The following is a 17200-nucleotide window of genomic DNA, read 5'->3' on the forward strand; positions in this document are numbered from 1 at the left end:
ATGACATTTGTTAATAGCATTTCTTGATAAACTTATATTATATAAATTCATATATATTATATAAAATTAATTAAAATTATACACCTCTCTCCAGATCTGGGTGTAAACTACCACCATGCCAGAACGGAATGCGGCTCACAATCAAGAGCATATTGATGGTCCACAAGAGGTGCACAGATGCTGGCATGAAGTATTTGTGCACCTCAAAACTGAATCAAGATTGCATTGAGGTAAATGCAACAGACTACAACAGACAAACAAAAAAACATGTATTGGTACAGTGTATTGGTACTGTAGTTTTCCTGGAAGCCCTCCCAGGGACTTTCCCTAGTCCCTGTGAACTGGAAATCCCTAATCAAAATCATAAACAGCTTACTTTCTCCCCCTTTTGTTTGGGTAGAATCTCTTCTCCTTGGTTCGGGGAAAAGGTGCGCACAAATACAACTCCTGTGCACGGGAGTTCACCGCTGCTCTCAGGGGACTGAGTGTGTCCAACATTCTACCTGCCCTCTCTTCAGTCACATCAAATTGTGAGGTGGATGATGGAGTCACACTTCTGACTACCTCATCCGATGGGGCGACTCCCTCGACCTCAGCAACAACTCACTGTGAAGTCCTGCTGTTGGGTCCAAGACACCAGGACCACGGCTATGCTGCAAGCGCCGAGCACCCTTTCCTGGCAGCCAAAAAATATAAGCCGGCCGCCAACCTGATGAGGCCGTCAGAGGAGTATTTCGAGTGCATCCAGCTGTTGGAGGGGGAGTTCACAAGAAACATCGACACCTTCTGGCCTCACTCCAACATCACCAACAATTTGGAGATGACTCTAGGGAGGCTGGGAGCTTTCAATAGCCTCCTCAGCACCCATCCTGAACATGCCAGCCTCCTAGAGTCCATCTCTATTAAAAAATGTGTGCTGTGCAGGCTTGAAACTGTCTACATTTACTACTTGATGATCTCTAGAATTTCGCTACTTAGTACTTGCAGGATTGTATTTTTGGCATAGGTTGTTTAAATCTTTAAATGTCCAGTAATTGCCTAGTACTTCATTAGATTCCAGTGATGGTGTTTGTTCCACTTTACAAAAGCTGGTTGTAAAACTCAATATAATATAATTGTAAAACCCAATATAATGACCTGTAGATTGATCTCTAGATCTCTCTACTTCCTACTTGATGATCTCTAGATTTACACGTATAATACATGTGTACGGTCTCTTCTTTTTCTCTTTTTCCACTTTCACTCACTAATCTTCAGTAGCTGGATTCGCCCGCCATCGTGTATTGGCTATCGTGTATTGGCTAGGTACATAGCTGATAGCAGAGAATGTCTAATTAGGGCTGATAGCCAGCTGATGGCTAGCTAATAGCCAGCTATGTCGCCGAACATACCTGACTCCAACGACCATTAATACTGTCTGTCTGTATATATACATACATGGCACGTACCACCGCCACATTAAAGAAGGGGCTGATATCGAGAAGACCTACCAATGGCTGGAAAAGGCTGGACTCAGAGACAGCACAGAGACACTGATCATGGCAGCACAAGAACAGGCCCTAGGTACAAGAGCCATAGAGGCCAAGATCTACAAGAGTAGATCTGACCCAAGGTGCAGACTATGCAAAGATGCCCCTGAGACAGTCCAGCACATAGTAGCAAGGTGTAAGATGCTAGCCGGGTCAGCGTACATGGAGAGACACAACCAAGTGGCTGGAATAGTGTACAGGAACATCTGTACCCAGTATGGAATGGAAGTACCCAAATCCCAATGGGCCGCACCACAGAAGATGGCTGAGAACAACAGGGCCAAGGTGCTGTGGGACTTCAGCTTCCAGACTGAAAAACAGGTCCTGGCTAACCAACCAGACATAGTGGTGGTAGACAAGGAGCAGAAGAAGGCGGTGGTGATAGATGTGGCCATACCAGCAGACGCCAACATCAGAAAGAAGGAACACAAAAAGGTTGAAAAGTACTAAGGGTTGAAAGAACAGCTGGAGCAGATGTGGAAGGTCAAGGCGAACGTGGTCCCCGGGGTAGTAGGAGAACTCGGGGCAGTGACCCCCAAACAGATCCCAGGAACAACATCAGAAGCCTCAGTCCAGAAGAGCGCAGTCCTAGGAACAGCTAAGATACTGCGCAGAACCCTCAAACTCCCAGGCCTCTGGTAGAGGACCCAAGCTTAAGAATGACACAGATACCACCCCAAGAGGGTGAGAGGGAAGTTTATATATGTGTGTGTCTGAATATTTCGGCGTGGTGTTTAAAACAGCAAAACAAAAACTTTCTAGCACGTGTATTGACAGGGAGAGCCTAACCTGTCAGCTGTGTTGTCGATGCCTCAAGAGAAAAGGAAGTGCAGAGGGCGGAAGCAAGTGACTCAAGGCTTGCCGTAAAGCAGTATCTCTGGCCGTACGATGTGTATGACATCATTGACATTTTAAAAGACTTTTTAAAGCAAATAAGTGACTCTAAAAAATCTAACACCCAGCAATGTGTAATTTCTTTGCATCCCCTTTCGAATGCAATATTCAAATTACTAGACAAAAAATTATATCCTGAGAAAAGTGGATTTTGAGGGGTATAGCTCCCTAGACCTCCATTCATTCTGCACTCATCCTGTGAGCCCCATCATATGGAACCAGAGTGGAACTGCAACAGTTCAGAAGCCGGAAGTTTACAGAGAGTGGAAGTTCTCCCCTTATTAGACATTCTCTGGTTTCACTGACATTCAGCTGCAGCCCCGGAGTGGAAACCCCTGACGTGACACAAGCCTCTGGCTTGACGGAAGTACCCCTGGCATGACGGAAGTGACGTAGCATTTACGTAGCATACCGGAAGTTACTTTTTTCCAGAAGTGGCCTCTTTTTTCAAATTAAAATTAAAAACACTACTTCCCATTATGATGAATCGTATAGTAAAACTGACAAGAGTGATTTCAATGTGGTCTTCAGGCTACCATTACTTCAAACATCTTAATCTTTCCTGTGTTCCTGTAGTCTATGTACAGAGATGGATATTATAGCCTACACGTTTTCCTTTTATTACATAGATGTAACCAATAACAAAAAAGTGTGTTCATTAGATCAGGTTTTGCCTAGTTTTTAAAGATCCAGAGGATCATCAAGGGAACGGCACATCAGAGAATCAAATGAAGGAATTTTGTGTTAAATAAACTTACCCACAAGACATTGACCAATCAGAAAATTTAAGTCTAATTTCTCATGAAAATCCAGATTTATAGGGAAAAAAGTCACAAAAGGACCACCGTGCCCATGTATATTGTTTCTATATAAAAAAAGAAATGATAATATAAATAACGAAAGAACCAATTGTTTGGTCTATACTATAAAACCCTCGCTCACTCAGTCGGAAAAATAAAACTATTTGAGACCAGAACTGCTCATCTTTATTAAATATATATCCTTAAAGGTACAGTAAGAACTTGCATTTAGCAACAACAACAACAACAAAAATTTACAATCGCTTCAGAAATGTTTCTGATTGGAGGGCTTTTCTCATTTTTATTTCAAAGTCCTGAAGCCTTTTGGTGGCCTCTGCGCTCAGATTTTTCTGGAGGCAGATTTGAAAGAGGTCCAACTCACTGTCAAAAGGAGGAAAATAGAGTCAATAAACAAATAGTATATTCAATTACTATTACTATTCATGGGTTGGTCTTCTGGGATGTACTCACTGGATCTGACCTTTTTAAAAACAGCAGGACACTCCTGGAAAAAGTGCCACTTGGCAATGATTTTTTGTGGACATGACCGTTGTGTATGACTGCAGCGGCAGTGCCAGGTGTTCAGCTTTCGGTTGTACACAACCATCACACGCTGGAGTCGGCTGTAATAAGCCACAGATGGTTCATAAACAGACACACAAAGACTAGGCAACATCAGAGAGGTGGAGACAATAAAGGGGATGTTGTTCTCCTGGGCTTGAGCTTGACGCCTCAGACATTCCTTTTTCTTATCTTCACCAAACCACCGCTTACTGACCATGTCATCCAAAACATCCTCTCCAAGATAAGTCTCTTTTGCAGTGGAAGAGCAGTAATCTATGTACTTGAGGTGGACACACCTAAAATTAGAAAGGTTACTTCCTCGAGCTATCTCAGCATTTCTCTGGCAGTCGAGGGACTTGCACCTGATGTTGTGGCATTGACCCCATGTCTTATGTTGGACATGAAACGGGACACTATCACCGTGCATTGTTTTGGAAACTGCATACATATCATGTTGAGGATCTAAACATTCACTACGTAAATGTGACTGTTTACCTCTACGCAGCCGTGCTTTGTGTGTTGTCTTTGGATGTGACGTTTCAAGTTTTTTTATTCATCTTCAAAGGACACTGGGAGCAAGCCACTGAAAAAACCTTGCCCCTCCTCACTTTTGCACTGGCATCCAGATTACTTGTGTTGACCTCCTGCTCCTCCCCTTTGGCCTTCTGCTGATGCTGCTGCTCCTCCTCCTCTTTGGCCTCCTGCTGCTGCTGCTCCTCCTCCTCCTTGGCCTCCTGCTCCTCTTCAACAGCTTGTTGGACACACTGTCCCAAATGGTTTACCATCCTGTCTCTTCTTTCTAACAACTGTTTGCAGGAGGGACAGTGGAAGTGTGCAGTCGGCTTGCACTCCAAATTACATTTAAATATTGTGTAGTCTGAAAAAGAAATGCATTTCAAATGTCAAACTACAACATTTTGTTTCCACATGTTGATGCAGCATTTGCAGTTAGCTACATGTGTCAGTGGTCATACAGACAGATGTTGCCCCCCCCCCCCTGCTCCGGGGCTGCAGCTGGATAGTATTGATTAGTTTGGGGAAGAGCCACACCAGTGGTTTTCAATTATTTTCTGTCATGCCCCCCCCAGGGGACAGACATTTTTTCACACCCCACCTGAATTGAAATACTATTGAGAACCTGATAATATTTATTTATCTGTACAAACCACTGTATGAGTTGCTGGCACCAGCATTCTGCATACAATCACCGGATTATCAAAATAAATCAATAAAATGAGCTGAGATATCTGCAACAACTTAAAACAATTTCCAAGTTCAGTTTATTAACTCAATTTGTAACATTTAAACAAGACTGCTTAGTCTGTGTGATTCAGAGAAAAAATTAATTATTCATTGGGATGTGCATTTTTATAGGCTTAAGAGGGCTCCAGAGTGCGACCAATTTGGTCCAAAATTTTTAAGAGTGTGACTAATAATTTTTCTAGGTCGCACTGGTGCACCTGACGCTGCCGGGTGAAAACATAAATTTATTTCGCAAGCGCATCATCTCTCTGTGTTCTCCTGTGACCGAACTCACCCACTCATGGTAGGATCATATCGTGTTCTAAACCAATAAGAGACAGAGTTCGCGATGAAAAATTTGGGTGCACCTAAATTTTGTGCTGGTGCACCTAAAAAAAAAAGTTAGGCGCACCAGTGCAACCAATGCAAAAAGTTAGTCTGGAGCCCTGCTTAACACAGTAACATTCAACTTTTCAACTTTTTTAAACTGTAAACATTGGTCACCCTTCAACTTCATCAGCTTATTCCTGATGATTTTTTAACATGTTTTTTTTTGGGCAAAATTTGCAACAATATTGGTTATATTTAATGTTTGTCTGTTAGATGTTCAGTGAGTTGTTCTCAGAAGTCGTCTGAAATGTCAGATATACGTCTCCCGACTGTGTCATTGGACAGAGAGACAGTATTCAGTGTCTCAGCACTTTTCTCACCTATGATTGTGACCATGTCCAACCCTGCCGGCAGCATTAGCTCCTCTGCTATCGTGTGAGGTTTTTTGCACCTTGCGATGTGGCGGTGTTTGTACGAGGCTAACGGTGCGTTTTTATTTACTGATGCCGTGCTCACTAAATGACCTGAATGATTTTCAGGCAAATTAATGGAAAAAAAGGGGAGAGAGGCTAAAGGCTACTGATTGTGGTTCACATTTGATAATATCAAAGCCAAGAAAAGGAAGAGGATGGTGTTATCTTGTAAAGTTTATCTAAAGCAGTGCTTAACTAAGCAGTATAAATACAGAAGAGTAGATAGAAATGTTGTTGTTTAGCAGTTTTTGTTAAATTTGCCATCAACTTTTGTAAAAAGTCAACGTTACCTTGCTTGCTAACGGACAAATTGCTAACTTGCTAACGTAGCAAAAATACTGCCAGCTAACGTTAGCTTCCTGACGTGCAGTTTACCAGCTACTGTGTTGGCTGACATTGGGCGGCAGTTGATGCTGGATAACGTTATTCAGCTTGGCTGGGTTGCAGTTGGCTGCTAGGTCTAAATCATTGCATGGCCCAGCCTGAGGTGTCTGGGTGACGTGGGGTGCAGCGTTAAGCAAACCACGGGTGCTGCTGCATCTGCTGAAGGGTGACACGCTCGTCTGGATTTACCTCCAAACACATCTTCAGCAGATCCCGGCAGTCTGAGAAGAGACAGAACAAAGCAAGCATTAGTCTGGAAGTTACAGGGATCTACTGGAATATGTAAGGGAAAATATTTTGCACTCTATTAGAACCAAAACCCAGGTATTACAGCAGCGTTGTCTTACCTTCAGACACCTCCAGCAGCTCTATCTCGCTCAAGAATAAAGTCTTGAGGCGAAGGAACTTGGTGGTGGGGAACAGGTTGCATCCATCCACCAGTTCATAGAGCAGCGGTTCCTACAATATACAGACAGACAGAGGGAGACAGAAGAAACAGAGGATGAGAAGTTAGATTAAAATTAAAGTCATCAATGCAGACAACAAAAGATGGATGAAGAGCATGAATGGAAGCCAGATGGTTTTTTTTTTTCAAATGCTTTATTGGAAATTGTATCAAAAACATGTTCATACCTCCTAATGAATTCTGTTTAACATTTATGAGTAGAAGCCAGATGTCGTACCAGAGTACTGGTTGAAAGGTCCCTCCTTCACAAAGCAGCCACATTCAAAGTCTATGACTCGTACTCGAGGGACATCGGAGCCGGTTTCAATCAGGATGTTTTCCATTTTGATGTCCCGATGGAAGACTGCCTCCGAGTGTATCCGAATGGCGGCCACCACCAGCTCCATCGTGATGTTTTGAAACACAGATAAAGATAAACAGATGAGTTAGAGTGCAAAGTTTTTAAAAATGTTTTGTGATGTCTTCAATTTCAGCTTGCAACGTTAGCTTGCTTGCCAATGCAAACAAATTGCTAGCTGTAGCAACTCTCCACTGAAACTGTCCAAATTAAAAATGAAGACATTTTCAAAAGTAGCTTGGTGCACCGAACACTGACACATGCTCCAATCAGCTTCAGTACCTTTGCCTGCTCCTCCCTCCCCATTCGCTGGCACCCTTTGCCTTTTGCTGGGTGACTCCAGACTTGTGCAGGGCTTCCTTTTGGTTGGTGTCACCCTACCGTCCTCCCCCATGGTGTTGTGGGGTTCGGAGATGCAACCACCGCTCTGCAAATGAGATAAAGATTGATATTTGAAGATTCTGAAAAACTCTCTTACTTTCAGGAACAGTGCCAGCTGAAATTATTTTATTTCTACAACATCTGTACATGGCAACTACAGTGTGGTTAAGGTGTGGCAATGATCGTAGGAAGATCGCAGTTATGGTTAAAAAAAGGACCTTTTGTATGGGCTGATATTTGTGTCAGTAGAAACTGAATCTGAATTGCCCAACTTGAATAATTGCATTAAAAACCTGAATTTGAATTGCATAATTTGAATTTGTATTGTTAAATTTGAATAACTGTATTGCAAAGCTGAATCTGAATAGCATCATTTGAATTTGAATTTGAATTTATTAGTTTGAAACTGAATTTGAGCCTCACTAAAAATTCAACTTTTTATGTTCTTTCAAATTCAGATCTCGAAATTCAAATTCAGATCTCAAAATTCAAATGTCGTAATCTCAACTCAATTTCAAACCACTAGATTACAGTTTTAAGGTCACAGACGGGTCAAGGTGTTCAGTAAGAGCAATCGAGTGCAGATGCACAGAGCTCCTTTTTGTCTAAGCAGCACGTTTGTTTTGACCATTTCCTGGACCTGTAGACATTGGCTAGAGAAAAACATGATTAAAGGAGACATATTATTCCCCTTTTCAGGTTCATAATTGTATTTTTTTTCATTTGTTTTATTTGTTTTATTTTGGTTTCGTGTGTGAACCACTTTGTGTCGGACTGTTTTCACAACCTCGGTCAGTACAACAGTGGACTGGCTGAAAGACTGTTCCTGAAAGAGGGATTGTACCAACTGTCTGTGGAGAGACGGCAGAGGAAGTCACTGGAAGTGTTTTTAAGAATTGATGCTGTTTTTATTGTTTGTGTACCGCTAGCATATGCTAACCGTTGTTAGCTACAGGAGCCTCAGTGAAACTAACGTAGTTATTGTTTGTTAAATGTTTGTCAAATGTTTGCAAGATGAACATGAAACTTATAAGGTGAGGATTTATTAAGCCAGCTGGTGCAGATGTCTCCATATTCTCCACTGCTGATATTTTTTATAGAGATTCACACAAAGTTTATACCGAGAATCACCAAGTGTGTGTGGGGTTTAAACTGCAGGAGCTTGATGAGTGGATGAGTCTCAGGTGTGCAGGTGATTGCAGCAGGAGGGAGACTGGAACCACGCCCAGACACACAGACACACACACACACACACACAGACAGACATAGAGACATAGAGACAGAGAGAGATGACAGACAAGGGAGGGGAAACAACTAGAAACCGTAGGAAAGAGGGACAGACACAGCTAGACTGTGACAGTTACTTTAATTACATGTAGTTCTCTACTCCCTAACGCTGTAGCTCACGTTGACTGACTAACTAACATGCAGGGTCATGGGCTAATTGAGGGAGTTGTCAAATCACAGATGGAATAAGCCACAGTTAACAATGTCAGACCCAGCTAGTGAGCTGTCTGTATGGCTACTGGAATTGAAGTGACATACTTTGTGTGGCAGCCCACACAGATATTGCACCAATGAAGTCATAGTTCAAGTTCACGTTTGTTTATTGTCATTTATTATGTGGAAATTATCTATGAATTGTTGTATGTTTAAATGTCTTTCATATACACTATTGGAAGATTAGCCAATGAGCTAAAAGAGATCCAAATAAATCAATTCAAAGAGTATACATGATAATACACAGCAAAAGGTAAAACTAAAAACAGTGAGGAGTAAAAACAAATGAGATTATCTCACATTGTGGGGAGTTATCAGTCGACATGAATAGCAGTGTAACAGTTATTTTGAAATAATAAAAATACTGATTTAAAACTATATATATATATAATGCTACACAAATGAATTATTAAAGAACCATATATATAAGGGAATGTTCATACTGCATGCACAACTAGCCCAAATTGGATTTGTTTTGTTCATATGGGACTCATAAGAACAAAAAGATCAGACCTGAGTATGATGACAGTGTAAATAGCACAAATCACACTGAATCTGATCTTTTCAGTTCTGATTTGGATCACTTTCATATGGGCCAAATCAGATGCAATGTGACCTCAGTGTGAAGAGTACTCATGTGACTTTTACGTCACTCTAGACTGACATTCATCATGGGGGTCACTTCAGGACCGTGACCTGTTCACACTGGAATCTGATATGGGCCACATTCTAAAAATAATGTGAACAGCCAAAAAAAAAAAAAAACAAAAAAAATCTGAGCAATAAATCAGAATTGAGCACTAAGGCTAGCAGTGTGAACGCAGCCTAAGAATATCAATAATATAAGTAATGCCTAACCAGTGACCTTAAAAACGTTCATTCCCTGGAGAACACTTAGTACGTGGCATTGTCACTTCAAAAATAAAAATAACATTTTAAGTACTTAGTTTTTGCTAATTACTCATTTACCAAAATACCCTTTCATAGCTGTGGTTAGGGAGCAGCCACTAGTGTATCAGAGGTGGACAACTGACTGCTTGTCATAAGTTTAATGAAAGGCCGATATCTGTTGGTCTGTCTCCTACATTCCTCACTTCTCCTACATGCCGCTGAATAACTACACTTGAGGTTTGTTCCCTGGATAACAAAATACTCAACAAATCATGTATAGGAGAGAAGGATATATCATTTTCTTGATGCCAGACAGATAGAGAGGCTTTTCTCAGAGAGGGCTCGATGCCAGTACCCACAGTCTCTGTTATGAAACATGACTGTGGTGCTGAGGCCTTTCTATATAAAACCATAGAGCCGTTAGTTTAGACCAGCAAAGACTTGTTAAAGTGACACCAGTTGGGTTCCACACTGGGGTTGGAGTCAGTGTTGCAACAGTTGGCTGTGGAAGCTGTAGGCTGGGCTCAAGTTAAAAATGACCACAAACCAAGCAGATTAGTGTTTGCACGAATTCCTGTAAATTTATTAGATAGCTGTTTGCACATATTGGTTGTATATTTGGCTTGCATGTGTAACTCAAAGCAGACTTACAAAGATGTTAATAAGTAGAAAGCATTAACCGTTAAATACTATTGCCAACACACACAAGCTAATAAGATTTAGATTTAGTACTCATATTCCAACTTTTACCTATTTTAAAGCTGCAGTAGATAACTTTTATAAAATAACTTTTTGTCGTATTTGCTGAAACGTTCAGCATATCCTGACAGTAGTACATGAGACAGATAATCTGTGAAACAATCAGGTTCCTCTGGCTCCTCCTAGTGCTCCTAATGGTATTTGCAAAAATCCACCGAACGAAAACAACCAATCAGAGCTGAGAAAGATATAAAGACGCTTTGGGTTGGAAGCTTGACGATTAGGAATAAGACTCAACAATCAACTCTCTTTCTAGGCTCTGATTGGTTGTTTTTTTTCCAGGTCCCAGGCGATTCTTGTAAATGTCATTAGGAGCGCTAGAATGAGCCAGAACCAAAACCAGCAGCCATTGACATGAAATAGTAGGATAAACCCAGGTGTTACCAATGATACTAATTAAGGTTCCATTCCATTTAATGTAGCAGAGCCTTTCTAGTGAGCCAACATGAACAATAGCATCATCCTACACTTTCCTCTATTTACATCAAAAAAGGGGGGTGGAAAAGGGTTATTTAAAAAAAATAAATTTTTTTTCCCCCCTTATATTTTTTTTTTTTTTTTTTTTTTTTTTAATTTTTTTTTTTTTTTTTCGTTGTCGCAGCACTGAGGCCAGGTGACCTCTGCTGATGCAACAGAGACATGGAAGCCGTTGCACCGCATTGGACGGCTTATCCAGAACAAAATGCAGTCATGTGCCTTCTAGATTCCCACACCGTGTTTCTTTTTTGCCAGTGTTTTTGGGGCGTTTGGAGAGGCCAGTGATGAATGGCAACATGCCTGTGGTAGGGAAAACGATGAGCAGTCAATGAGTAGAGGCAGGAGGTGAAATATGTATGGATGCAGGATCCAGCTGGCAGGAAGCAGTGGGGTTTCCATGGAGATGAGAGCACACTGAGCTTTGAGGTGCAACAGTTAATGTCAGCATCTAATGTGAGTCACTGTTAGGTATACCCACTAAATCCCCTCTGATGCACGTCATTCTTACTGTTCTGTGAACTGATTTTCTTTCCTAGGATGGCAAAAGCATGACATAGTCCAGTTTTCATGAGTGGGTGGAGTATGGAGTTCTTCAAGCAGCAGAAGATAAGTAACAATGAGCAATGAACATTTTTTAGCTAAACTGACTATACAAGAGTAGTCTTATATGTCACTGTTTATAACAGTGTTTATATTTTGCTGGACCGGCTGCTTAAGAAAACTTTGGGGCATAAATGAAGTATACCCACTTCTCCAGGCACCCCTACACCACTACAAGGATGGAACGTGTTCCGTCAGTGGGTTTTTCCTATTTCTATTTTGGATTTACAGTGATATTCCTGTTGTTGTGTTTGGTTGTTAACATGAAAAAGTGATAGAAGCAGTTGTGTGATGAATGAAAAAAGAATTTTACACCTCTGTGTGTGGTCAATCACTGTGTAAAGTGTGGGATTATTGTTTTAGGAACATTACAAAACTTATTGAGTAAAAAAACCCATTAAAAGCGCTATCTAGAGCCACTGTTTGTTTTGTCCGTTCTGGGCTACTGTAGAAATGCATGGAGGCATCCACAGAAGAGGACCTGTACCTCTGTACTCATTCTAAGGTAACAAACATTCTTATTTGTTGGTGATTATACACTAACAGAGGCATTAATGCAAGAATCTGGCCACAGCATACATATCACTATACAGGGGTTGCACTTACACACATACAATATATTGTGATTATCTTGGTGGTTTATAGGGATTTAAATAAAGAACCCACCAACATTATAGCTCTCAGTCTGTGTTTCTAACTCTTGAGGGTTGGGGGGGTGAAAACAATGTGAGCAGCAGTGTCTGAATGGAACCTCTGAATAAAGCCCTTTATGGCGCTGTATATTAACCCTAATATATCTGAGGTATTATTACTGGCTTCCATGTGACACATTAATCTGTGTTTACCAATTAAATGTTAAAATCATTAAGTAGACACAAGGCGGGCAAACAAACTTAGAAACTGATTAAACTGATAGAAAATAAAGTGGCACATGAACACAATGTTCCTGTAGGCAGAACCAGCAGCTACCCATCATGCAGTGCGACTGTACAGTCAACAACCTGATGGAAACACTGGAAAATAAATCAAAGGAGAATTTCTGGCTCACGTGTATGGCGCATTAGGTTGTGACGCACTGCCCTCTAGTGTCTGAAAACTGTAAGCGCAGCGTGACACGTCATCAACAGTGCGCCGAAAGCCTCTACGCATGCGCGAGAGCGAAGCGACAAAATTCAAACTGGACGGCGGGTAGTTGGTGGTTGAATCCCGGACAGAAAAAACAAAACAACAAGGCTTCGTTGTCGAGGATCTCAACTACAGTGCGGGAAAATGACCAGCACTCTGAAAGGAATTACTCTGAAGGGAAGTGCGGAGCTAGTAGCCGAGTTCTTCTGTGAGTATTTCTAACAATGGCGTCTGTCTGTCTGTCTGTCTGTCTGTCTGTCTGCAGCTGGCAGTGAGCGCTTCCCACACGCAGACGTCCACACTGGGCCTGTGTTACACTCAGCGTGGCTGTTTGAGCTCCGTCAACATTAAAGTGGTCAGAAACGCGTAAAGCGCCAGCCTTCGTTTGAGCACACAACCGAGCAAACTCTGAGTTTTATTAACATTTCAGTTTAGGGTTAACTGGAGCGTGTTCACAGTGGGGTGCACCGCCCCACCACGGGCTGCGCTGGTGAACAAGTTGAGCGCAGCGAGCGGAACAGGAGGAAGACTTCAGTTGACGGTTAAATTGTTATAATGCTAGCAGCTGTTTGGTGAAATATATACGCCGAATTCACCAGAAGACTACCAAGTGTCTTTCGAGCTGTCTGTCTGTCAGTCACCGTCGACCAGCTGTCTGTCTGTCACCGCCGACCAGCTGTCTGTCTGTAAGCGTGGCTTCTACACTCACTGTTAATGGACGAGGCTCGCTGTCTTACTGTTAGCTGACTGTATGCGCAGTGCTGAACTGAGAGGCAGAGACAAACAAAGCTAATTCAACCAACCATTTCAAAGTGAAAACCATATTATAGACACTAAAAACTATTACTGTACATGTTGTCATTACATAATGTGTATATTTGTGTTTATCTAAAGTTAGTTAGAGCTTTGTAATTCATTTTGACGTATAACATATTTTCACCTGTTCCAAGAAATTAATATAAAAAAGAGAGATATAAAGGTATGTTGGAGTGTGTGCTAAAAAAATAAATATATATATATATATATATATATATATATATTTTTAGCACACACTCCAACATACCTTTATATCTCTCTTTTATATACCTGTCAGTTATACTTTATGTACTTTAGTGTTATCAGACGTGGTATGTTTTGGTATATTATTGAAATTGAAGATCACTGTACTTTCATCTTGTTTTAACTATTTAATTCACTCTTCCCACCGCAGCATTCGGCATCAACAGCATCCTGTACCAGCGGGGCATCTATCCTCCAGAGACCTTCACCAGAGTCACACACTATGACATGAGCCTTCAACTCACCACTGATTCCAAACTGAAGAATTACCTGACCAACGTGGTGACTCAGCTCAAAGGTAGCTTCAGTGGAGTGCTTCTTTACACCTGAACGCCTCACATTTGGCCATATCACACCTTATTTTACACACTTTCAAATTTTCATTTTGCTGAATCCTCCCCAAAGACCCCTGAGACTGAATCAGACCTCTGCCTGAGTTTTAGACCTGAAGCAGTTTTCCTGCTTTATTTCATTCATTACTGACAGTTTGCCTGCCGTGCTAATAAAACACATTGGTTACACTCTTGTTGATTGACAGAAAAATAATAAAAAAAATGTATGCAACAATTGCTGTTTTCAGCCTCTACAATACAGAGCTTTCCTGTTTTATATCATATTAAACTGAATATAACTGCTTTGTGTGTTGTTGTGTTGTGTTGTGTTGTGTGTACACTGACTGAAGAAAGGTAGTGTTGCATTAGAACCCATTCAGGCTTTTTGGTGTCGGGGTACAACTGAGCGTGTTTGTTGTGTGTTGCAGAGTGGCTGTTTGAGTGCACAGTGCAGAAACTGGTGCTGGTGATCACATGTCTGGAAACCAACGAGGTGCTGGAGAGATGGCAGTTCGACATCGAGTGTGACAAGTCGGCCAAGGAGAGCAGGTCGGACCCTATGCTGTCTGAGTACTTTCCTTTATGTGTTGGGTCTCTGTGTGGTCATCGTAGTCACAGTCCTGTCAGATTCCAGCAGGTGGCAGGCATGAGCCATCTGAAGGGCCACACACACACTGTCACACATCTGGCGATATTCCTTATGTCACTTGTTCCTATTGAATCCCTTGTGTAGGCTAGGACTGCAACTCTTTTAATTGTCAATTAATCTCACCTCATTAATTCAGACGGAGCACCGAAGTCACCTTTGTATTAGTTTGTATTGATCAGCTATAGCTCCAATAACATACGACTACGTACGTAATGAATAGACTATCTGACTATCTATTTGGGGGTCACAGAGGATACCACATTGAATTTCTTGTACTGAACAGAGTGGGATGAATACATGTACTGTTACACGTGTGTGTGTGTGTGTGTGTGTGTGTGTATTTAGCTTTAACTCTGCTGTCATGTGTTCCACAGCGCTCCCAGAGAGAAGTCCATTAAGACCATTCAGGATGAGATCCGCTCTGTCATCAGACAGATAACAGCCACCGTTACCTTCCTGCCGCTTCTTGAGACGCCATGTGAGTAACCACACTGCTCTCTCTCTCTCTCCTCTCTCTCGCTCTCTCTCTTTGCGGCCGTGTAAAGTGTCAGTGGACTAATCCTTCGCCCCCTCCTCTCCAGGTTCATTTGACCTCCTCATCTACACGGACAAAGACCTGGCGGTTCCCGAAAAGTGGGAGATTTCTGGGCCGCAGATCATCGACCAATCAGAGGAGGTGCGTTTGCGCTCCTTCACCACCTCCATCCACAAGGTGAACAGCATGGTGGCGTACAAGAGGACCGACTCGGTTTAAAACCGGGTCCCCTCCCCATCCCTCCACCCCATGAGCTGTACATAGCACCAACCACTGCCGCTTAGAGAAAACTGTAGATTTTACACGCCCCGTCCTACCTCACTGTCTGTGTCTCTGTCCAATCTTCTGTCCACTGAGGACCCAGCGTTCTCCTGCCTTCGTTTCCTGAACTTCACTTGTCTTTTTGAGAAGGATGTGGCGGCAAACGGCTCCGTCTACACTGATGTAAATATTTCTCATAAGCAGTGATTTGTCTCTCAGGAACAGCTGTCTCTTTTCTTTAAACTGTCCCCCTTTCTCTCAAGTTGTCAACCTCTGTTTTAGAAGCTAGTGGTTTACATGTTAAAGTTTTTATAAATAAATGTCTTTCACAAAGGTTTCTTTTTGTGGTTTCACTCCTTTTGACCAGTAGGTGGCAGTGCAACATTAAGTTACTGGGTGGTTCTGGGTGATTGTGTATGCGTCTGCAGTGTACAAATTATAGAACAATACACAGAAGACAGAAAATACACATTACTTTTAAATGGGACAAAGCATTTACTTGGCTCACAGTGTTCAGTGGTGTGGACAGTTTGGAGATATGGAACACCTTTATAATGGTACCATATCAGCATGTTACATTTTCTCATCTGCAGTAGACACCGATAAGTCTCTTACCTAATAAGAAGCCTTTCTCTCGGGTGTAATGCCCTCTCATGTGCATGCAACAAAACAAAAAGCCAAGCAGAATTCAAAACAACCCCAGAGACTGCAGCAGTCAGGAGATGGATATTTGTCTTTTTAAAGAAGCACAAAGGTTAAGTAACAGGAATATGTATTACAGCCCTGGAGACTGTCAAAGTACAAAACACAACCGCTGATACAAATGAGCCTTCTGAGCATGTTTGTCTACTAAAGTGCTTTAGAAAAGGGACAGTTCACCCCAACATCAAAACTACATATTTGTCCTCTAACCTGTTCTGCTATTTATCCCTCTAGATTGGTTTGGCGTGAGTTTTTGGAGATGTCTGCTTTCTTTCCAGTGTAATACAACCAGATGGCAGTTGGCTTGTGGTGCTCAAAGCCCCAAAAATACATTGGAAAAATGTCTGTTTCCAGAAATCATGAGCCGGTTACATTGAGGGACTATTTTCTTTCTACTGAACTGCACCTGCCAAACGTAGCTGAACGTTAGCTATCTCTGCAGTACTATTTAGCTACCGTTATACCATATGAATGTGAAAAGTGCCAGAGAAGGACCAATATCTTTATTATCATTATCAGTTCTTACATGAACCAACTGAAAACTGGTCTCGTAAAATGGGTGTGTGGTTCAAAGCTGCGGGTGAAATCCTGTGTTCAGCGGACAGTGTCCACTGGTTCATCTGGTGTGTGAAGTTCGGGTACGTTTGCACACAGAGCTGCTGCTGCACTGTTCTGTATGGCAGTGGTTCTCAACCCTTTTTGGTTTCTGACCCATTAAAATGTCCAGTTGTGACTCCCTCATTACATTTTAGCGTCTGAGTGTGAACCTGAGTGCTTTTTTGCTACCAACTGGAAGTTCTAAGTATCAAAAATTACTAAAAGCTGGCATTTAATCACCATTTTGAAATTAAAATATAGCACCTGGCAGACATTGCACTTTTAGGCACAACCCTGCTTGCCTTCCTGTTTC

At 41.8% G+C, this 17200-nt stretch overlaps 1 protein-coding gene across 1 annotated transcript; it reads left to right on the forward strand.

Annotated features, from left to right (window-relative positions):
• The first annotated feature begins 12776 nt into the window (after positions 1-12776).
• mad2l1 (MAD2 mitotic arrest deficient-like 1 (yeast)) lies at positions 12777-15925 on the forward strand. Its single transcript, XM_051429329.1, has 5 exons — positions 12777-12960; positions 13963-14109; positions 14572-14692; positions 15167-15270; positions 15374-15925. Exons 1-5 carry the CDS (start codon positions 12897-12899, stop codon positions 15544-15546), a joined length of 609 nt encoding a protein of 202 aa, XP_051285289.1. The 5' UTR covers positions 12777-12896; the 3' UTR covers positions 15547-15925.
• The last annotated feature ends 1275 nt before the right edge of the window (positions 15926-17200 follow it).

Source organism: Dicentrarchus labrax, unplaced genomic scaffold, assembly GCF_905237075.1.
Source record: "Dicentrarchus labrax unplaced genomic scaffold, dlabrax2021, whole genome shotgun sequence".
NCBI classification, from domain to species: domain Eukaryota; kingdom Metazoa; phylum Chordata; class Actinopteri; family Moronidae; genus Dicentrarchus; species Dicentrarchus labrax.